Raw genomic sequence first — 22,837 nt, 5'->3', positions numbered from 1 at the left:
TTTGCTGGTGCTGGAAGGAGCATGGGGAAAGTGGTGTCTCCACCCTCCCTTGGCCCCAGCTTTCTCAGAGTTGGTATCATTGATGACACCGCTCTTGGACCCTCCCGCATCCCTGCCTGGAGAACAGCCCATAGCCCAGTGCACTCCCAGCAGATGATGAGTCTGGGGTGCTGGTTGGGTAATGCTTAGGGAATGATGGCAGAAAAAGGAGCTCTGTCTCTGCTCTGAAAGGGGAGAGATGGGAGGGCCACAGCATTCACATCCTGGGACACAGGGCTGTGGGTTTTCAATGTTGGTTGCCAACACCACAGTAAACCACTTTTAGAAACGTTTCCTTGTTTCCTTGCTTCTGTTTCTACAGCGTCAAGTGCTAGATGCTCTTAAACTCAGCGGGGGATGATTTCAGTGACCGTGAGGATGTTCTTTCCTGCTCTTATCTCTAGGGGCATCTGATGCCTGTGACCTCCATATGATGGTGAAACAGCCCCAACCCTGGGCACCAGGAGACAGGAGGCTCAGTCCTGGCTTTCTCTGTGTTCGCCTTGTCCTGTTGTGAGGTTTCTACAAGGCACCCCATGCCACTGCGCTATTCTCACCTGGGAATAAAGAAAGAACAATCTGCCCCTTATGGAAAGACAAAATGAGGCAAAGATCCCCTTGTGTTGGGGGCAGGATCCCTGCACTCAGAGGGATTTAGAAGCTGAAATAACTGGGTTGGGAGCGGTGGCTCACACCAGTAATCTCAGGACTTTGGGAGGCCAGGGAGTGTGGATCACCTAAAGTCAAGAGTTTGAGACCAGCCTGGCCAACATAGTGAAACCCCGTCTCTACCAAAAAAGTACAAAACTTAGTCTGCCATAGCGGAGGGCGCCTGTAAACCCAGCTACTAGGGAGGCTGAGGCAGGAGAATTACTTGAATCCAGGAAGTGGAGGTTGCAGGGAGGCAAGATCATGCCACTGCACTCCAGCCTGGATGACAGAATGAGACTCCATCTCGAAAGAAAGAAAGAAAGAAAGAAAGAAAGAAAGAAAGAAAGAAAGAAAGAAAGAAAGAAAGAAAGAAAGAAAGGAAGGAAGGAAGGAAGGAAGGAAGGAAGGAAGGAAGGAAGGAAGGAAGGAAGGAAGGAAGGAAGGAAGACAGACTAAAATAACTATGTACCTGAGTAGCACAATATTACCTGTTCTGGAGAAAGGACTTTTTTTTTTTCTATGGAGACTTGCTCTGTCCCCAAGGCCGGAGTGCCGTGGCACGATATTGGCACACAGCAAACTCTGCCTCCTGGGTTCAAGCGATTTTACCACCTCACCCTCCTGAATAACTGGGATTAAAGGCTTGTGCCACCATATCCAGCTAATTTCTCTATTTTTAGGAGAGATGGAGATTTGCCATGTTGGCTAGTCTGGCCTTGAACTCCTGACCTCAGCTGATCCGCACACCTCAGCCTCCCAAAGTGCTGGGATTACAGGCATGAGCCACCGTGCCCGGCCTGGAGAAAGGACTTTGAGTGACACAATGTGGGAAGAGCAAGGTTGTGGAGATCTGCTGCCCTGGCTGAGGTAGCTCATGCAGTCAGTCTCTCTCAGCCTCAGTGTCTTGACCTGTGAAATGGGGTGATGATAACACCTCCTTCACAAGACAAGCGGCAGGTTAGACGTGAGAATGCACAGGCAGGCCCTTGGCAACTGGATAAGCTCTATACAGATCTGGAAAGGAGGAGAAAAAAGAGGAGGGGCTTCCACGGCTGGACAGGGCATCTTTCCGCCTGACGTGTTCTGAGTTCCAAAGATGGGAAAGACACTCAAACCTTCAAGAGCTCTTCTAACTTTGAGATTCTCTGATGGTTTCAGGGCTAGGGGAGGAAGCGCTTGTGGTCCGTGTCTGTCCCCGGGATTTCTGTTTCTTGGTTTGTATCTCTGCTGCAGGTCCAAGGAGCTGGGGCAATACCTTGAGTCTGGATTCTTCGTCCTCAGGGACCTGGTGGAGCGCCCACCCCCCGCAAGGCTTAGAAGGGGAGCGCAAAGGGCGTGGTTGGTTCCCTCTAGTGGTCAGAGTTAGCACTGCATGCAGCTGCCTCAGGCAGGCCCAGGAGGAGTCAGCAAAAGTGGAATTCAGGACTGAATCGTGCCCAGAACCCCCACAATTTATTGGCTATGTTTGGCCCCTTTTCGCAACACACACATTCTCTCTGCTTGGTGGAGGGTAACCATGCGGGGTGGAAGAAAGGGATAGGATAGAGTGTGGGATGTGGTCAGTAGGGGTCTCAAGGACGGGCTGTACTGATATCCTTCCCGCGTTCAGGTTGGCCACCACGGCGTGCTGCCAGAGGGCACCTACCTTCTCCTTAAAGAGAGGACAAGTTGGGTGATATCTCTGGCTGACACTCTGTGCACAGCCCTCACAATGTTGGTGACGGTGGGAAGGGAAAGATGACAAGCCAGGGGCATGATCCCAGCATGTGTGGGAGGAGCTTCTAAATTAGCCATTAGCACAGGCACGTCAGTGGCCCCATGCATAAAGGTACAGAGAAACAGGTGGGGTCAAGCAGTGAGAGATAAGGGGCCAGGGTATAAAAAGGGTCCACAAGAGACCAGCTCCAGGATCCCAAGGCCTAACTCCCCAAACCACTCAGGGTCCTGTGGACAGCTCACCTAGCTGCAATGGCTGCAGGTAAGCGCCCCTAAAATCCATTTCTGCACGATGTGTCCCGAAGGAAGAGGCGGCGCCCTGTAGATGGGACGGGGGCACTAACCCTCAGGTTTCGGGCTTCTGAATGTGAGTATCGCCATCTAAGCCCAGATATTTGGCCTATCTCATAATGTTGGTGGTCCCTGGAGAAATGGAGAGAGAGGGGAAAAAAAAACAGTGCTGGACTCTTGCTCTCTGCCTCCTCCGTTGTCCTCCGGTTTCTCCCCAGGCTCCCGGACGTCCCTGCTCCTGGCTTTTGCCCTGCTCTGCCTACCATGGCTTCAAGAGGCTGGTAGGGTCCCAAGCGTACCCTTATCCAGGCTTTTTGACAACGCTATGATCCACGCCTATCGCCTGCACCAGCTGGCCTTTGACACCTACCAGGAGTTTGTAAGCTCTTGGGGAATGGGTGCGCGTCTGGGGTGGCAAGAAGGGGTGACTTTCCCCTGCTGGGAAGTCATGGGAGGAGACTAAGGAGCTCAGGGTTGTTTTCTGAAGCGAAAATGCAGGAAGATGAGCATATGCTGAGTGAGGTTCCCAGAAAAGTAACAATGGGAGCTGGTCTCCAGCATAGAAACCAGCTGTCCTTCTTGGTGGGTGGATCCTCCTCCTAGGAAGAAGCCTACATCCCAAAGCAACAGAAGTATTCATTCCTGCGGAACCCCCAGACCTCCCTCTGCTTCACAGAGTCTATTCCCACACCCTCCAACATGGAGGAAACACAACAGAAATCCGTGAGTGGATACCTTCTCCCCAAGGCGGGGATGGGGGAGGCCTGTGGTCAGAGCCCCAGGCAGCACAGCCACTGCCGATCCTTTCCCTGCAGAACCTAGAGCTGCTCCACATCTCTGTGCTGCTCATCCAGTCGTGGCTGGAGCCTGTGCAGTTCCTCAAGAGTGTGTTTGCCAACAGGCAGGTGTATGGCACCTCAGACAGCGGCGTCTATGACCTCCTAAAAAGCCTAGAAGAAGGCATCCAAACGCTGATGGGGGTGAGGGTGGCACCAGGGGTCCCCAACCCTGAAACCCCACTGGCTTTGAGGACTGGGGGAGAGAAACACTGCTGCCCTCTTTTCAGCAGTCAGGCCCTGACCCAAGATAACTCACCTTATTCTTCATTTCCCCTGGTGAATCCTCCAGGCCTTTCTCCCCTGGAGGGGAGGGAGGAAAATGAATGAATGAGACAGGGAGGGAACAGTGACCAAGCGCTTGGCCTCTCCTTCTCTTTGTTCACTTTGCAGAGGCTGGAAGATGGTAGCCCCTGGACTGGGCAGATCTTCAAGCAGACCTACAGCAAGTTTGACACAAACTCGCACAATGATGACACACTGCTCAAGAACTACTGGCTGCTCCACTGTTTCAGGAAGGACATGAACAAGGTCGAGACATTCCTGCGCATGGTGCAGTGCCGCTCTGTGGAGGGCAGCTGTGGCTTCTAGGTGCCCGCATGGCATCCTGTGACCGCTTCCCAGTGCCTCTCATGGCTGCGGAAGGTGCCACTCCAGTGCCCACCAGCCATGTCCTAATAAAATTAAGTTGTATCATTTTGTCTGACTAGGTGTCCTTCTATAATATTGTGGGGTGGAAGGTGGTGGTATGGAGCAAGGGGCAGTTTGGGAAGACGACCTGTACGGCCTGCAGGATCTATTGGGAACCAGGCTACTGAAATATAAGACATTTGACTGTTCCTGGGCCAGAAGAAAGCTGACACATCACTGCAGTCTGTTACTCACTAAGGCCATTCCACCAGGTCAGTGGTCCCAGCTTGCTGGTCATAGCTCATTGGTCATCCCAGAGATGATTGAAGGCATTTCTTCCTCCCCCACCATCACCAGTAACACCAAACCTGGCCCTCCAGGAGCGGGAAGAAATGAAAACAAGATGGGCTATTAAGTGCAGAGGCAAAAACTCCCCAACAGGAGAGGAAACAATGTCATAGAACTACTTCTGTGCAGAAGAATTTTAAGATGAATTTTCCTAAGCCCAACTACCCTTGGGAAATGAGAACAATGCAAAAATGAGTTGGAGACATACAGAACCAGAGCATTTGAGATCTGAATTAGGACAAGGGAAGTGGAAGAGAGATTTTATTTGGGGTTGCAAATGCAGTGCCAACAGGTGCCAGGAAGATAACAATGTGAGCAATGAGGGCTGGATGGGAGGGGATAAATCCCAGATGACATTCGCTTTCCTTCGGAGGATGCAACACAGAGGGGTGGGAAGAAGCACAACCTGCAGAACTCACCACCAGGACTGCAGGGACAGGGCTTCCAGACCTTCTGATTCTTTGAGACAGCCAGGACATCGAGACTTTTACGTGAAATCTAACATTTAAACACTGGCAACACATACTGAAAACATTTTGAGGGCAAAAATTCATGCAAACACACATGGTCGCCAAGCTGTCTGTGAGCAAGTTTGTTCTGAGAGACGTTGATTGGGGTAACTCGGTGTAAGGGAAAGAATCTGAAAGATTTGGGTTGTATGTCATTTGTTGCTCCTGAATAAATTACTTGACCAAGCTGAGATAATAATGTTTTGCTTTACATGGATTATGTGAAGATTAAATGCAATGCTATAGTTGACATATTATATAATACTCAAGAAATTGTAGTTATTTCTGCATTGAATTTTCAGATGTTTTGTGTTTTCTGATGGAGTGTCTACATATGTGTCGTGAAACTATATCGTTTTCCTAATGACAATTAGGAAATAATAAGCACTAAAGAGTGGTGGTTAGCTCTTTATAGAGTTACGAGTTTACTCTCCCAAGCACTTTGGCTAAGTGACTGGTGACCTATAAATCCATACTAAGATGCTCACAGGAACTCTAGTATCCAAAACTCATTCATGAAGTCAGGAATTATTTTGCAATGCAAATAATCAACCCCCTAATTAATTCTTCTTAAGAAGTTCTGATTCTTATGTGCTATAATGAATTTTCTTGATAACGAGACCTACTTGTGTTCATTTTTGGCAATCTTACAGTTAATAACTCCATCCTTGGAAAGTGGTTGAAAGCTGAAAAAATCAAAACTCTAGAGCTGTTGCAATTCTCAGCTCAGAAGCCATTCCTGCATCTTACATTGTTCTTCTACTATCTGGCTTTAAAATTATGCATTTTGGAGTTAGAAGGGCCTCATAAGTCAGTCTAGTTTCTTCTACTTTGGGAATCTTATCCTCCGGCATCCATTACAGTCAGTATTCCAATTACGAGTGTGTAGCACTAGAACCAAGGGAACACTTTTTCACAGGGCTCCTCATTCTATTAAACCACTCTCATTGCAGAAAACTATTTCTTGCACGAAGCTGGAATCAATATTCCTGCAACGTCCTTCATTCGGCCTTAAAAAATTATTCACAAATCTCACGGTCTTTAGAAGTCAATGAAATGAGCACAATTATCATTATCTCTTGGCTTCCATGTTTTAAAAGGAGAGGCGAGCCATCTTAATAAGTATTTGTTGAATGCATGTGACAGGGGAATGACAATGTCCAGCGCCTGCATGGGTGACTAAGAGGGTTCTAAAGTGGGGTGGTCATAACATATAACTGAACTGCAGGGGGAGCCACACTCCAGAGACTGTCCGCCCGGCTCCTCTTGGGTATAGGTGAATCCACTCAACCACGGCTGGTTGAGAATTAGAAAGATACTACATGACTTTGCACATTTTCAAATATAAAAAGACCTTAAAGACCATCTGCTTTAAATTCTTTTGATTCACCCACTGTTATTCCACATTTCAGCTCATCAACTTGCTGTGGACAGCAATTTCTACTGCAAATTTGAGATGCCTAAGTGTTTTCTAAACGATGTATACGTAAGCACTCACTCCCTGAGATTCTGATATAATTAGCCTGGAATCTGGTCCAGGCAAAAGCAGTTTGAAAACTTTCCCAGGTGATTCTAATGTGTCAACAAGGTTGAAAACCACTGTGTTAGGGACTGCAAAGATGAGACCCATGTGTCCACAGCTGTTGTACTGGTGGAACAGGGAAAAAGAAGAACGAGGAGATGAGAGGCCTGGACCAGCTGTGGTGCCACCTGCTCCTAATTCCAACCAGTCATCTCAAAAGTGTTTCTCATGAGCCAGTCACAAAAAGACAAATACTGTCTGATACCAGTCATATGAGGTACTCAGAGCAGTCAAATTCATAGAGACAAAAAGTAGGATGGTGACGGCCAGTGGCTGAGGGAGCTATTTAATGAGCACAGGGTTACAGCTGTGCAAGATGAAAAGGGTTCTGGAGATGGATGGTGGTGATGTTTGCATGACGATGTGAATGTACTTGACATGACTGAACTGTACACGTAAAACAGTTAAGACGGAGATTTTTATATATTCTCACAACTGAAAAATGTTAGTAGTCTATTTTTTTTTTTTTTTTTTGAGACGGAGTCTCGCTCTGTCGCCCAGGCTGGAGTGCAGTGGCAGGATCTCAGCTCACTGCAAGCTCCGCCTCCCAGGTTTACGCCATTCTCCTGCCTCAGCCTCCTGAGTAGCTGGGACTACAGGCGCCCGCCACTTCGCCCGGTTAGTTTTTTGTGTTTTTTAGTAGAGACGGGGTTTCACCATGTTAGCCAGGATGGTCTGGATCTCCTGACCTCGTGATCCGCCCGTCTCGGCCTCCCAAAGTGCTGGGATTACAGGCTTGAGCCACCGCGCCCAGCCTATTTTTGTTTTTATTTTTGAGACAGAGGCTGGAGTGTAGTGGTGCGATCTCGGCTCACTGCAACCTCCACCGCCCGGGTTCAAGTGATTCTCGTCCCTCAGCCTCTTGAGTAACTGGGATTATAAGCGTACACCACCACACAGGGCTAGGTTTTGTATTTTTAGTAAATACAGGGTTTTGCCATGTTGGCCAGGCTGGTCTCAAACTCCTGGTCTCAGGTGATTCACTCGCCTTGACCTCCCAAAATGCTGGGATTACAAGCGTGAGGCACTGCGCCTGGCCCTTAGTGGTATTTTCTAATGAAAACTCTTCCTGAAGATAAGATTAGCGAGACTGGCACAAGGAAGAGTTCAGTAGGCAGAGGTCGAGTCATCCTTGACCCCTGGGATAATGTTTTCCTGACTCTGTCATTTTTTTGAATTTACCCTAACCTAAAACGACCACTTCTGAATTTCTTCCATGAGCATTGTTGTAATACACGTGGTGGGTTTTGTCCCTTTATACTCAGTTCAGAGCAGAACTGACCCCTTCCCTTTTCTTCTGAATTGCAAGGTCTAGGCTTCTAGGCCAAGACAAGCTGACACTTTGCCTGGCTGCTTCTTTAATTCAGAAGGCCCTGGAGTGCTGAGGCACATGATGAGCACCGCTGGGATTAGGGTTACCAATTTGTCCTCGTTTTCAGGAGACTTTCTCAATGTCAACACTGAAAGTCCTACGTTCCTTCCAAGAATCCCTCAGCTCAATGCAAACTCATCTAATAGGACTGGTCACCCTACTAGTAGTCCTAAATCCTAGGGGACCCAACTGGGGGGAAAGTAGGGGAAGAAGCAAGAAAAAGACTAGAAAAATCGGAAAGCTGTGCACAGTGTCTATGACTTTTGATGGCCCTCAAGGTTACCATGGATTTCTGATTCTTGCTTTCACTTTATGTGATTATAATGATGTGCTTAATTCCCACCAGAATTATCAGTATAATAATAAAAACCAACAAATGTGAACACATGTCTCCAGTACCATGCTAGTTTATTACAGGTATCATGTCATTTCTTTCTAACTATAATTCTCTAAGGTAAACATTATTATTAACCCAATGGTAAGAAGTCCCACTAAAGAGATAACTTATGCTTTCTCGGGTCTAGAGAGAAAGACACCAAAATGTCACCCTGACCATCCTTGGGAGGATAAACGGCCAGGCCAGTGGTTCACGCCTGTAATCTCAGCACTTTGGGAGGCCGAGGTGGGCGGATCACGAGGTTAGGAGATCGAGACCATCCTGGCTAACACTGTGAAACCCCGTCTCTACTAAAAATACAAAAAGTTAGCCGGGCGTGGTGGTGGGCGCCTGTAGTCCCAGCTACTCGGGAGGCTGAGGCAGGAGAATGGCGTGAACCTGGGAGGTGGAGCTTGCAGTGAGCCGAGATCGCGCCACTGCACTGCAGCCTGGGCGACAGAGCGAGACTCCGTCTCAAAAAAAAAAAAATGTATATAAAAATTAGCCAGGTGTGGTGGTGCACACCTGTATTCCCAGCTACTGAGGCACGAGAATCTCTCCAGCCCGGGAGGCAGAGTTGCACTGAGCTGATCAGGCCACTGCACTCCAGCTGGGTGGCTGAGCAAGATTCTGTCTCAAAAATAATAATAAAGACGATAAACTTTTGGAGCATTAAAGGCCACTCTTCCTCTGGAGATAATCAAGGTAGCTGTAACTTAAGCATGAGCTGATTGTTAAAATGTTCAGAAAGAATATAATCAAAACCATTTAGGGGTTGGGGCCTCCTTCTATACACAATGAAGGCAGCTACCCTCAGAAGCTCTACTATACTGGAAGAGAGATACGAGACCCTTCCTGCTTTAAGAATCAATGAAGCTGGGTGTGGTGGCTCAGCCTGAAATCCCAGCACTTTGGGAGGTGGGCAGATCACCTGAGGTCCGAAGTTTGAGAACAGCCTGGCCAACATGATGAAACCCTGTCTCTACCAGTAACACAAAAATTAGCCGGGCATGGTGGCGCACACCTGTAATCCCAGCTACTCCAGAGGCTGAGGTAGGAAAATTGCTTGAAGCCAGGAGACGGAAGTTGCAGTGAGCCGAGATCGCGCCACTGCACTCCAGCCTGGGAGACAGAGCAAGACTCGGTCTCCAAAAAAAAAAAGAATCAATGAGAAGGGGCTGCCTGACCCCTGGTGGTGTAGATGATCCTTCGGGAAGGAACTGGAACCCTGGAAACCCAAGCAAGAGGACACCCGCAGCTGGACCAGGCCCCGAAGAAGCAGATCATCCTCCTCAGAGATGCACAGCAGCTGGGAACCCAGATCTGCAGACCCACTTGGTTTGATGGTACAATGTGGGACCATCTGTCAACACTGACACCCTGTGGCAGTGAGAAGCAAAGGCAGCAGCCGGCTAAGCCTCCAGGCTCTCCCTGCTGGAACTAGAAAGTCCAAGTGGCCCCCTTCTTCCTCCCTTTTTGGTGTTGTTTGTTTTGTTTTGTGTTTGCTTGTTTTTGTTTTCATTTTCTTCAAGACGGGGTCTCGCACTGTTGCCCAGGCTGGAGTGCAATGGCGCCATCTCGGCTCACTGCAACCTCTGCGTCCCGGGTTCAAGCGATTCTCCTGCCTCAGCCTCCCCAGTAGCTGGGATTACAGGTGCACACCACCACGTCTGGCTCATTTTTCCCTTCCTTTTTGGATTCGCTGTGCTTCAAGGCACTGAGGCCATGAGGCAGGGTTTGCAGATACACGATAACTACAGCCCTGATGCGGCTGATCCTGACACTGAAACAGCTGTGGATCCCCGAATGGGGCGGCTCTATACTCCTGTCTCTGAAACCTGCTTCTTAACTTACTTCCCCAAATGCTCAATTCAGGCAAGGTATGATTTATCTTAGACTCACAGGCTGAGAGAGCAGTAGCTCCACCTAGTGGAAACATCCAGGTTGAAAAGGTCATCATGTTGGGGGATGATGCTATTTTGCAAAGTCAAGATATTTCATGTCCCTCCAGGAAGCCTTCCTTGATCCGAGTTATGCTTTCTTTTAACAATCTGTCTTCCCAGTCACAGGAGTTCATGCACAAATGTAATCTCCTACTTGTTTGTCTAAATAGCTTTCCTAATAAATTTGTGGAAGCCAGGGACAATGTTTTGTTCACCACTCTATCCCCGCAGCCTTGCATGTGATGAAACCAAAGGGTTATTTTTACACTTAATCCATAACACCAGACTCAGAGGAGGTCTGGGAAGAATGGGAAAATGTTCTCCCTCTGCTGTCTGATGTCACCGTTTTTTCTGGCTAGTATCTACAATTTGGAAGGCTACGCACCTCTCTCTATCTGGAAATCTGAATTTTAGTTTTCGCTTTTGTTTCCTTTGTTTTGTTTTTGGGACAGGGTCTGGCTCTGTTGCCTAGGCTGGAGTGCAGAGTGTGATCTCAACTAACTGCAACCCTCCACCTCCCACACTCAAGTGATCCTCCCACCTCAGACTCTCAAGTAGCTGGGACTACAGGCACACGCCACTATACATGACTAAGTTTTGTACTTTTTGTAGAAATGGGGTTTTGCCATGTTGCCCCAGCTATTTGCAGACTCCGGGGCTCAAGTGGTCCGCCGGCCTCAGACTCCCAAAGTCCTGGGATTACAGGCGTGAGCCACCGCCCCCGGCCTGAATTTCAGTTTTGAAAGCAGATGAAATAGGCTGCTGCCCTGAGCTAATGCACCCCTTGCCCTGGGCTGGTTGTTTATGCTATCGACACGGTGTTTTTTCCTTAGAAATTGTGCTTAAAGTTATAAAATGCAGCCAGGAGAGGCGGCTCACATCTGTAATCCCAGCACTTTAGGAGACCAAGGTGGGTGGATCATGAGGTCAGGACTTCAAGACCAACCTGGCCAAGATTGTGAAACCCTGTCTCCACTAAAAACACAAAAAGTTATCTGGGCATGGTGGTGGGCACCTGTAATCCCAGCTACTTGGGAGGCTGAGGCAGAGAATTGCTTGACCCGAGGGTGGAAGTTGAAGCGAGCCAAAATCGAGCCACTGCACTCCAGCATGGGCAACAGAGAGGGATTCCATGTGAAAAAAAAAAAAAAAAAAAAAAAAAAAAGTTACAAAATGCAATTATTTGACATAATAAGAGCTTTCAGCAATGACACAGAACGGTAGAGAAATGCATTTGGATATCATAAAATCACTTTTATTTTTACCACAGCACCATTTCAGTGAACATTTCTTGACTGATTTGGGAGAAAACATCTGGTTTTATGATTCCTCACGCCTTCTCCGAGGGTGAATATACTGTTTCCCAAGGACAGGGAAGGAAGCTGAATCATAAAATCATATGAACATTTTCACAAGAGGATTCCTCTTGAAGCTTCAGGGAAATTGTTTGCAGACAGATGAAAATATGCAGACAGATGAAAAGGGAGAGTAAACATTGGAACTCTAACCTAGACGCCCATATGGGTAAAAAAAAGAAAACTGGCAAATGCGAACTCACAGTTGATCACTCTGTGAAAAGGAATTCAGAGATGTTTGGAGTGCTTAACCTATGAGGCCAATTCCATCGAAGAACTCTACCTTCTACTTCACAGACAGAACACTGGGCTAGATAGGATGCTTGCCTGGCCCGAAGTGGAATTTCTTACCATCTGTATACTCCCCCAAGACCCACAACAGATGGTTACTGAGTTGAAGCTTGCCACTGATCCTTAGTGATGTCAACAAGCTCAGCTCTGGGAGCTGGCACTCCAGAAGCCCAGGTCAGGGGAGCAAGGGAAAGTGGAGATGGGAACAGAGCTCTGACTCCTAGCCCGTATTTGATACTTACTCCCTTCAAAGTCCTGTCCCTGGACTACAAATTGAGTTCCCAGGTAGAAATCAGAAAACCATGAAATATGAGCTGCATTTCTAAGATGTGCCTGACTTTAGTATGATGTTTAAGAGAAAAGGGCAGTGGGAAGCATGAGGAAAGGACAGATTCTTTTTTTTTTTTTTTTTTTTTTTTTTTAGATCTAAGAGTGGACTGATGATGCAACTGGCAAGGCACAAGACGCCTTCTTACAAATCAAACATTGAGACTGAGATTCCTGATGACTAGAGTGAGCTCAAAAGAGAAAGGTGGCTGGGCGCGGTGGCTCACACCTGTAATCTCAGAACTTTGGGAGGCCGAGGTGGGCAGATCACTTGCGGTCAGGAGTATGAGACCAGCCTGGGCAACATAGTGAAACCCCATCTCTAAGAAAAATACAAAAATCAAACAGGTGTGGTGGTGTGCACCTGTAATCCCAGCTCCGGGGGAGGCTGAGGCAGGAGAATCGCCTGAACCAGGGAGGCTGAAGTTGCAGTGAGCCGAGATCGCATCATTGCACTCCAGCCTAGGTAACAAGAGGGAGACTCCATCTCAAAAAAAAAAAAAAAAAGGAAACAGAGAGAGAAAGGTGAGGTTCTGGACATGTTGGACACATGGGACATGGGGGCCTGAAACACTGTTTTACAGACAGAAGAACACAAAGGGTAATGCAGCCTGCCATTCTGTTTCTTCCTTTCTCCTCTATCCCTTCTTTCCTCCCTGGGAAACCACAGTAGCAGAAGTCTCATTCAATCAAATAGCTGTCAATTACATGAGTTGTACTTTTCTCTTCCTCAGCAGCAAACTGGCTTTCCTCCTCTTTGTCCTTCTCCTCTGTCTATAGAGCAATTTCCTCCTGTCCACTCTGCAGGGCCGATACTCAGATACAGTGCTATGGTGATGACACTCACCAAAATTAGCCAGGCATGGTGGCACTGACCCTGTAATTCCAGGTACTGGGGAGGCTGAGGCACAAGAATTGCTTGAATCTGGGAAGCAGAGGTTGCCTCCAAGGGCAATGGTAATAACGACAAAGAGGGTAGAGCTTATTCCTTCATCCACTCCTGTCTAAGCACAGAAGGCAGAGTTAGGAAGGTCTGAGAGTATGAGGATCACCCATCCCAGCCCTCCAAGCCCACTTCTGAGTCTCATTCTTCCCAACCTAGTAGAATCTTTCTTACTGTCATGCTTGGGTAAGAATCCAAAACCTCTGAGGGGTTTCCATCCTTGGCCTGACAGCAAGGCAGCAAAGGTTACCTTGAACAATGACAGCAATGTCTTTGCTGGCAGAGCCCAGCTGGTTACTGGCTCTGCAGCAGTAGGTTCCAGTGTGGTTCTGGGTTGCCTTCTGTGGCACTTCAAGGTCAAAGACCACCCCATTCCAGGTACACACCAAGGCTGGAGTTGGGTTTCCCTTTGGGATGCAGGCAAGCGTGTGTTCCATCCCTTCCAGCCAGGTCTGTTTGCCAGAGCAACGGGATTCCTCTAACGGTGGCTTGTCTGCAAAAACAGTTTCCCAAAGAGCTGAGTTGAGTGCACCACACTCCCTCCCTACCTTCACACCCTGCTCCCTCTCCTCCCCTCACTCAAATGCTGTCCCCTCTACCCAACAGCTTTCCTTCCCAAGGGAGCACAAGCAGCTCCCCGCTTTGAGCCAACTCTTCTTTCCCACCTTCCCTATGGGCAGGGAGTCCGAGATGAAACCTAGGGTGTTTTTATGGATTCAGACTATCCATGGTGGCCCTGGGGCCCCTGCTTCCCATTTTTCCATCTCAGTGGGTAAGGAGCTAGGTAATGGTGGACTCAGAGATGAGGATTTTTCTACTTTTCTTTTGTTTTATTTGGAGACAAAGTCAGTCTCACTCTGTCGCCCAGGCAAGAGTGCAGTGGAGCAATCTTGGCTCATGGCAACCTCTGCCTCTCGGGTTCAAGCAATTCTTGTGCCTCAGCCTCCCCAGTAGCTAGAATTACAGGGGCATGCCACCACACCCAGCTAATTTTTCTATTTTTAGTAGAGACGGGGTTTCACCTTCTTGGCCACACTGGTCTCAAACTCCTGACCTCAAGTGATCCACCTGTCTCGGCCTCCCAAACTGTTGGGATTACAGGCGTGAGCCACAACACCTGGCCTATCCTGAGCTTGTTGAGGCTGAAACCAAATATGCGAAGCCCAGCCTCTCACCACTGGCCATGCAGAGGCTCTTGTTGGGTAGTCTCTCAGCCTACAGGAGCCAGGGATCTGGCCCCAAGTGATGTCCCAACATTGGGTGACTTCCCAGGACCGTCAGGAAAATCCCAAGTCTAATTCAAAGTTGATTTTTGACTAGCAATGAATGATAGACGTGGTCTCCATTGCTCAAGGCCCTGGGAAGATCGAGACTAGAGAAAAGGATCACCGACTTCTACCCACGCCTGTGGACCTCAGTTCTTCCTTCTAGTCCATGGTAACCCTTTGTAAAGTTGTTTCCCCAGGGGTCCCTGGAGTCCTCAGAGTCACCGTAACTGTGGGGTCACAGGAGTGGAGAGGCAAGAGGAGACACTCCCTGCCCTGGCTGGTCCTACGTGTTCCTGGCAGTAACCTGTCTGGGGAGCCTCGCCACCCTGTGCCCACCTGGGGAGTTGTGGAGTGATTCCCAGTTAGGGCCCCTGCCACCCTCACTCCTAAGAGAGGCTGGAGACTTCTTCCATGGCCAAAAATCCACATCTAAGTCCCCAGCACTGACTAAAAGGCCCTGTCATGGGGTGCTGTCTGTCCATCCCAGTTGACATTGGAGGAAGGATGGTGGGGGAGGCAGAAGCTACCTGGAGCTCAGGGACCCTCCTCCATTCCCACCGGGCTCCTCCTCTTTGCTGGTGCTGGAAGGAGCAGGGGAAAGTGGTGTCTCCACCCTCCCTTGGCCCCAGCTTTCTCAGAGTTGGTATCATTGATGACACCGCTCTTGGACCCTCCCACAGCCCTGCCTGGAGAACAGCCCACAGCTCAGTGCCCTCCCAGCAGATGATGAGTCTGGGGTGCTGGTTGGGTAATGCTTTGGGAATTAAGGCAGAAAAAGGAGCTCTGTCTTCTGCTCTGAAAGGGAGGAGATGGCAGGGCTCCAGCACTCACATCCTGGGCCACAGGGCTGTGGGTTTTCAATGTTGGTTGCCAACACCACAACCAACCACTTCTAGAAACGTTTCCTTGTTTCCTTGCTTCTGTTTCTACAGCGTGAAGTGCTAGATGCTCTTAAACTCAGCAGGGGATGATTTCAGTGACCGTGAGGATGTTCTTTCCTGCTCTTATCTCTAGGGGCATCTGATGCCTGTGACCTCCATATGATGGTGAAACAGCCCCAACCCTGGGCACCAGGAGACAGGAGGCTCAGTCCTGGCTTTCTCTGCCTTCACCTTGTCCTGCTGTGAGGTTTCCACAAGGCACCCCATGCCACTGCGCTATTCTCACCTGGGAATAAAGAAAGAACAATCTGCCCCTTATGGAAAGACAAAATGAGGCAAAGATCCCCTTGTGTTGGGGGCAGAATCCCTGCACTCAGAGGGATTTAGAAGCTGAAATAACTGGGTTGGGAGCGGTGGCTCATGCCAGTAATCTCAGTACTTTGAGAGGCTAGAGAGGGTGGATCACCTAAAGTCAAGAGTTTGAGACCAGCCTGGCCAACATAGTGAAACCCCATCTCTACTAAAAAAGTACAAAACTTAGTCTGCCGTAGTTGAGGGCACCTGTAAACCCAGCTACTAGGGAGGCTGAGGCGGGAGAATTACTTGAACCCAAGAGATGGAGGTTGCAGTGAGGCAAGATCATGCCACTGCACTCCAGCCTGGACTACAGAATGAGACTCCATCTCAAAGGAAAGGAAAGGAAAGGAAAGGAAAGGAAAGGAAAGGAAAGGAAAGGAAGGAAGAAAGAAAAAGAAGGAGACTAAAATAACTGCAACTGAGTAGCACAATACTACCTGCTCTGGAGAAAAGCCTTTTTTTTTTTTTTTTTTTTTTTTTTTTTTTTATGGAGACTTGCTCTGTCCCCAAGGCTGGAGTGCAGTGGCACGATATTGGCACACAGCAAACTCTGCCTCCTGGGTTCAAGCGATTCTACCAACTCATCCTCCTGAATAACTGGGATTAAAGGCTTGTGCCACCACGCCCAGCTAATTTCTGTATTTTTAGGAGAGATGGAGATTTGCCATGTTGGCTAGTCTGGCCTTGAACTCCTGACCTCAGCTGATCTGCACACCTCAGCCTCCCAAAGTGCTGGGATTACAGGCATGAGCCACCGTGCCCGGCCTGGAGAAAGGACTTTGAGTGACACAATGTGGGAAGAGCAAGGTTGTGGAGATCTGCTGCCCTGGCTGAGGTAGCTCATGCAGTCAGTCTCTCTCAGCCTCAGTGTCTTGACCTGTGAAATGGGGTGATAATAACACCTCCTTCACAAGACAAGCGGCAGGTTAGACGTGAGAATGCACAGGCAGGCCCTTGGCAACTGGATAAGCTCTATACAGATCTGGAAAGGAGGAGGAGAAAAAAGAGGAGGGGCTTCCACGGCTGGACAGGGCATCTTTCCGCCTGATGTGTTCTGAGTTCCAAAGATGGGAAAGACACTCAAACCTTCAAGAGCTCTTCTAACTTTGAGATTCTCTGATGGTTTCAGGGCTAGGGGAGGAAGCGCTTGTGGTCTGTGTCTGTCCCCGGGATTTCTGTTTCTTGGTTTGTATCTCTGCTGCAGGTCCAAGGAGCTGGGGCAATACCTTGAGTCTGGATTCTTCGTCCCCAAGGACCTGGGGGAGCCCCCCCCCGCCCCCCAAGGCTCAGGGAAAGGGGAGAGCAAAGTGGGGGGTTGGTTCCCTCTAGTGGTGAGTGTTAGTACTGCATCCAGCTGCCTCAGGCGAGCCCAGGAGGAGTCAGCAAAAGTGGAATTCAGGACTGAATCCTGCCCGGAATCCCCACAATCTATTGGCTGTTTGGCCCCTTTTCGCAACACACTGGGTTGAGGGGGAACCATGCGGGGTGGAAGAAAGGGATAGGATAGAGTGTGGGATGGGGTCGGTATGGGGTCTCAAGGACGGGCTGTACTGATATCCTTCCCGCGTTCAGGTTGGCCACCACGGCGTGCTACCAGAGGGCACCCACCTTCTCCTTAAAGAGAGGACAAGTTGGGTGATATCTCTGGCTGACACTCTGTGCACAGCCCTCACAATGCTGGTGATAGTGGGAAGGGAAAGATGACAAGCCAGGGGGCATGATCCCAGCATGTGTGGGAGGAGCTTCTAAATTAGCCATTAGCACAGGCACGTCAGTGGCCCCATCTATAAACGTACAGAGAAACAGGTGGGGTCAAGCAGCGAGAGATAAGGGGCCAGGGTATAAAAAGGGCCCAAAGGAGACCAGCTCCAGGATCCCAAGGCCCAACTCACCGAACCACTCAGGGTCCTGTGGACAGCTCTCCTAGCTGCAATGGCTGCTGGTAAGCGCCCCTAAAATCCATTTCGGCACGATGTGTACCGAAGGAAGAGGCGGCGCCCTGTAGATGGGACGGGAGCACTAACCCTCAGGTTTCGGGCTTCTGAATGTGAGTATCACCATCTAAGCCCAGATATGTGGCCAATCTCACAATGTTCCTGGTCCCTGGAGGGGTGGCGAGAGAGGAAAAACAAAAAAACAGCTCCTGGGCCAGGGACAGTGCTGGACTCTTGCTCTCTGCCTCCTCCGTTGCCCTCCGGTTTCTCCCCAGGCTCCCGGACGTCCCTGCTCTTGGCTTTTGCCCTGCTCTGCTTGCCATGGCTTTAAGAGGCTGGTGACATTCAAACCGTTCCCTTATCCAGGCTTTTTGACAACGCTATGATCCATGCCTATCGCCTGCACCGGCTGGCCTTTGACACCTACCAGGAGTTTGTAAGCTCTTGGGGAATGGGTGTGCGTCTGGGGTGGCAAGAAGAGGTGACTGTCCCCCCGCTGGGAAGTCATGGGAGGAGACTAAGGAGCTCAGGGTTGTTTTCTGAAGCGAAAATGCAGGAAGATGAGTATATGCTGAGTGAGGTTCCCAGAAAAGTAACAGTGGGAGCTGGTCTCCAGCTTAGAAACCGGCGGTCTTTCTTGGTGGGGGGATCCTCCTCCTAGGAAGAAGCCTATATCCCAAAGCAACAGAAATATTCATTCCTGCGGAACCCCCAGACCTCCCTCTGCTTCTCAGAGTCTATTCCCACACCCTCCAACATGGAGGAAACACAACAGAAATCCGTGAGTGGATACCTTCTCCCCAAGGCGGGGATGGGGGAGGCCTGTGGTCAGAGCCCCGGGCAGCACAGCCACTGCCGATCCTTCCCCTGCAGAACCTAGAGCTGCTCCACATCTCTGTGCTGCTCATCCAGTCCTGGCTGGAGCCCATGCAGTTCCTCAGGAGTGTGTTTGCCAACAGGCAGGTGTATGGCACCTCGGACAGCGACGTCTATGACCTCCTAAAACACCTAGAGGAAGGCATCCAAACGCTGATGGTGGTGAAGGTGCTACCAGGGGTCCCCAATCCTGGAACCCCACTGGCTTTGAGGACTGGGGGAGACAAACACTGCTGCCCTCTTTTTAGCAGTCAGGCCCTGACCCAAGATAATTCGCCTTAGTCTTCATTACCCCTGGTGAATCCTCCAGGTCTTTCTCTACACCCTGAAGGGGAGGGAGGAAAATGAATGAATGAGAGAGGCAGAGAACAGTGACCAAGCCCTTGGCCTCTCCTTCTCTTCCTTCACTTTGCAGAGGCTGGAAGACCACTGCCCCCGGACTGGGCAGATCTTCAAGCAGACCTACAGCAAGTTTGACACAAACTCGCACAATGATGACACACTGTTCAAGAACTACGGGCTGCTCCACTGCTTCAGGAAGGACATGGACAAGGTTGAGACATTCTTGCGCATGGTGCAGTGCCGCTCTGTGGAGGGCAGCTGTGGCTTCTAGGTGCCCGCATGGCATCCTGTGACCCCTTCCCAGTGCCTCTCCTGGCCCCGGAAGGTGCCACTCCAGTGCCCACCAGCCATGTCCTAATAAAATTAAGTTGTATCATTTTGTCTGACTAGGTGTCCTTCTATAATATTATGGGGTGGAAGGTGGTGGTGTGAAGCAAGGGGCAGCTTGGGAAGACGACCTGTAGGGCCTGCAGTGTCTATTGGGAACCAGGCCACTGAAATATAAGAGACTTGGTTGTTCCTGTGCCATAAGAAAGCTGACACATCACTGTAGTCTGTTACTCACTAAGGCCATTCCACCAGGTCAGTGGTCCCAGCTTACTGGTCATAGCTCACTGGTCATCCCAGAGATGACTTGAAGGCATTTCTTCCTCCCCCACCTTTACCAGCAACACCAAACCTGGCCCCCCAGGAGTGAGAAGAAATGAAAACAAGATGGGCTATTAAGTACAGAGGCAAAAGCTTCCCAACAGGTGAGGAAATAATGTCATAGAATTACTTGTGTGCAGAACAGCTTTAAGATCAATATTCCTCAAGCCCAACTACTCTTGGGAAATGAGAACAATGCAAAAATGAGTTTCAGACATGCAGAACCAGAGCATTTGGAATCAGAATTAGGGCGAGGGAAGTGGAAGAGAGATTTTATTTGGGGTTGCAAATGCAGTGCCAACAGGTGGCAAGAACATAACAATGTAAGCAATGAGGGCTGGATGGAATGGGATAAATCCCAGATGACACTCGCTTTCCTCCGGGGGATGCAACACAGAGTGGTAGGAAGATGCACAACCTGCAGAACTCTAGCCCCTGATGAGGTAGGACCCAGCCAGCCTGTCAACATCAGGACTACAGGGACAGGGCTTCCAGACCTTCTGATTCTTTGAGACAGCCAGGACATCCAGACTTTTACGTGAAATCTAACATTTAAGCACTGGCAACACATATTGAAAACATTTTAAGGGCAAAAATTAACCCAAACACACATGATCTCCAAGCTGTCTGTGAGGAAATTTGTTCTAAGAGATGTTGATTGGGATAACTTGGTGTAAGGAAAAGAATCAGAAAGATTTGGGTTGTACGTCATTTGCTGCTCCTGAATAAATTCCTTGACCAAGCTGAGATAATAATATATTGCTTTACAAGGATTATGTGAGGATTAAATGCAATTATATATTTGACATATTATATAGTACTCAAGAAATTGTAGTTATTTCTGCATTGAATTTTCAGATGTTTTGTGCTTTCCGATGGAGTGTCTAAATATGTGTCGTGAAACTATATTGTTTTCCTAATGACAATTAGGAAATAATAAGCACTAAAGAGTGGTGGTTAGCTCTTTATAGAGTTAAGAGTTTACGGGCCGGGCGCAGTGGCTCAAGCCTGTAATCGCAGCACTTTGGGAGGCCGAGACGGGCGGATCACGAGGTCAGGAGATCGAGACCATCCTGGCTAACACGGTGAAACCCCATCTCTACTAAAAAATACAAAAAACTAGCTGGGCGAGGTGGCGGGCGCCTGTAGTCCCAGCTACTCAGGAGGCTGAGGCAGGAGAATGGCGTGAACCCGGGAGGCGGAGCTTGCAGTGAGCTGAGATCCGGCCACTGCACTCCAGCCTGGGAGTCAGAGTAAGACTCCTTCTCAAAAAAAAAAAAAAAAAAAAAAAAAAGAGTTTACTATCCCAAGCACTTTGGCTAAGTGACTGGTGACCTATAAATCCATACTAACATGCTCACAGGAATTCTAGTATCCAAAAATGATTCATGAAGTCAGGAATTATTTTGCAATGCAAATAATCAACCCCCTAATTAATCTTCCTTAGAAGTTCTGATTCTTATGTGCTATAATGAATTTTCTTGATAACGAGACCCACTTGTGTTCATTTTTGGCTATCTTACAGTTAATAACTCTGTCCTTGGGAAGTGGTTGAAAGCTGAAATAATCAAAACTCTAGAGCTGTTGCAATTCTCAGCTCAGAAGCCATTCCTGCATCTTACATTGTTCTTCTACTATCTGGCTTTAAAATTATGCATTTTGGAGTTAGAAGGGTCTCATAAGTCAGTCTAGTTTCTTCTACTTTGGGAATCTTACCCTCCGGCATCCATTACAGTCAGTATTCCAATTACAAGTGTGTAGCACTAGAACCGAGGGAATCACTTTCACAAGGCTCCTCATTCTGTTAAACCACTCTCACTGCAGAAAACTATTTATTGCACGAAGCTGGAATCAACATTCCTGCAACATCCTTCTTTTGGCCTTAAAAATTATTCACAAATCTCATGGTCTTTAGAAGTCAATGGAATGAGCACAATTATCATTATCTCTTGGCTTGTGTATTTTAAAAGGAGAGGCGAGCCATCTTAATAAGTGCTTGTTGAATGCATGTGACAGGGGAATGACAATGTCCAGCGCCTGCATGGGTGGCTAAGAGGGTTCTAAAGTGGGGTTATCGTTAACATATAACTGAACTGCAGGGGGAGCCACACTCCAGAGACTGTCCGCCCAGCTCCCCTCGGGTGTAGATGAATCCACTCAGCCACTGCTGGTTGAGAATTAGAAAGGTACCACATGACTTTGCACATTTTAGAATATAAAAAACCTTAAAGACCATCTACTTTAAAAAGAAAAAACAAAAAATAAAAAATAAAAAAAATAAAAAAATAAAAAACCATCTACTTTAAACTCTTTTGATTCACCCACTGTTGTTCCACAGTTCAGCTCGATTTGGTGTGGACAGCAATTTCCACTGCAAATTTGAGACGCCTCGGTGTTTTCTTTTTTTTTCTTTTTTCTTTTTTTTTTGAGACGGAGTCTCGCTCTGTCGCCCGGGCTGGAGTGCAGTGGCTGGATCTCAGCTCACTGCAAGCTCCGCCTTTCGGGTTCACGCCATTCTCCTGCCTCAGCCTCCCGAGTAGCTGGGACCACAGGCGCCCGCCACCTCGCCCAGCTAGTTTTTTGTATTTTTTAGTAGAGACGGGGTTTCACCGTGTTAGCCAGGATGGTCTCGATCTCCTGACCTCGTGATCTGCCCGTCTCGGCCTCCCAAAGTGCTGGGATTACAGGCTTGAGCCACCGCGCCCGGCCTAAGATGCCTCGGTGTTTTCTAAACGATGCATACGTAAGCACTCACTCCCTGAGATTCTGATATAATGACCCTGGAATCCGGTCCAGGTAAGAGTAGTTTGAAAACTTACCCAGGTGATTCTAATGTGTCAACAAGGTTGAAAACCACTGTGTTAGGGACTGCAAAGATGAGACCACGTGTCCACAGCTGTTGTATTGGTGGAACAGGGAAAAAGAAGAACGAGGAGATGAGAGGCCTGGACCAGCTGTGGTGCCACCTGCTCCTAATTCCAACCAGTCATCTCAAAAGTGTTTCTCATGAGCCAGTCACAAAAAGACAAATACTGTCTGATACCAGTCATATGAGGTACTCAGAGCAGTCAAATTCATAGAGACAAAAAGTAGGATGGTGGCTGCCAGTGGCTGAGGGAGCTATTTAATGAGCACAGGGTTTCGGCTGTGCAAGATGAAAAGGGTTCTGGACATGGATGGTGGTGATGGTTGCATGACGACGTGAATGTACTTGACATGACTGAATTATATACATAAAATGGTTAAGATGGAAATTTTTATATCTTCTCACAACTAAAAAATGTTAATAGTCTATTTTTGTTTTTATTTTTGAGACAGAGGC

The 22,837-nt window shown here is 48.6% G+C and overlaps 2 protein-coding genes across 10 annotated transcripts; both read left to right on the top strand.

Annotated features, from left to right (window-relative positions):
• Window positions 1-2,596: 2,596 nt before the first annotated feature.
• On the top strand, window positions 2,597-4,124 carry LOC104675458 (somatotropin-like). 3 transcript variants are annotated; one of them, XM_010380033.1, is made up of 4 exons: window positions 2,659-2,668; window positions 3,374-3,420; window positions 3,513-3,677; window positions 3,927-4,124. In XM_010380033.1, exons 1-4 carry the CDS (start codon window positions 2,659-2,661, stop codon window positions 4,122-4,124), a joined length of 420 nt encoding a protein of 139 aa, XP_010378335.1. The 3 variants fall into 3 exon arrangements, with proteins under 3 accessions (XP_030779073.1, XP_010378335.1, XP_030779072.1); XM_030923212.1 differs by having other exon boundaries at window positions 3,305-3,420; XM_030923213.1 differs by having other exon boundaries at window positions 2,597-2,668; window positions 2,916-3,420; window positions 3,513-3,953.
• A 13,394-nt stretch (window positions 4,125-17,518) lies between these two features.
• LOC104675502 (somatotropin-like) lies at window positions 17,519-19,246 on the top strand. Of its 7 annotated transcripts, none has more exons than XM_030923209.1 (5): window positions 17,519-17,657; window positions 17,925-18,085; window positions 18,311-18,430; window positions 18,609-18,693; window positions 18,941-19,246. In XM_030923209.1, exons 2-5 carry the CDS (start codon window positions 18,039-18,041, stop codon window positions 19,136-19,138), a joined length of 450 nt encoding a protein of 149 aa, XP_030779069.1. In that variant the 5' UTR covers window positions 17,519-17,657; window positions 17,925-18,038; the 3' UTR covers window positions 19,139-19,246. The 7 variants fall into 7 exon arrangements, with proteins under 7 accessions (XP_030779069.1, XP_030779066.1, XP_030779071.1 ...); XM_030923206.1 differs by having other exon boundaries at window positions 18,523-18,693; XM_030923211.1 differs by having other exon boundaries at window positions 17,570-17,657; window positions 18,016-18,085.
• Window positions 19,247-22,837: the final 3,591 nt, after the last annotated feature.

Source organism: Rhinopithecus roxellana, chromosome 19 (assembly GCF_007565055.1).
Source record: "Rhinopithecus roxellana isolate Shanxi Qingling chromosome 19, ASM756505v1, whole genome shotgun sequence".
NCBI classification, from domain to species: Eukaryota; Metazoa; Chordata; class Mammalia; order Primates; family Cercopithecidae; genus Rhinopithecus; species Rhinopithecus roxellana.
The sequence above is the reverse complement of the archived record's forward strand: the minus strand, read 5'-3'. Positions and strand labels throughout refer to the sequence as shown.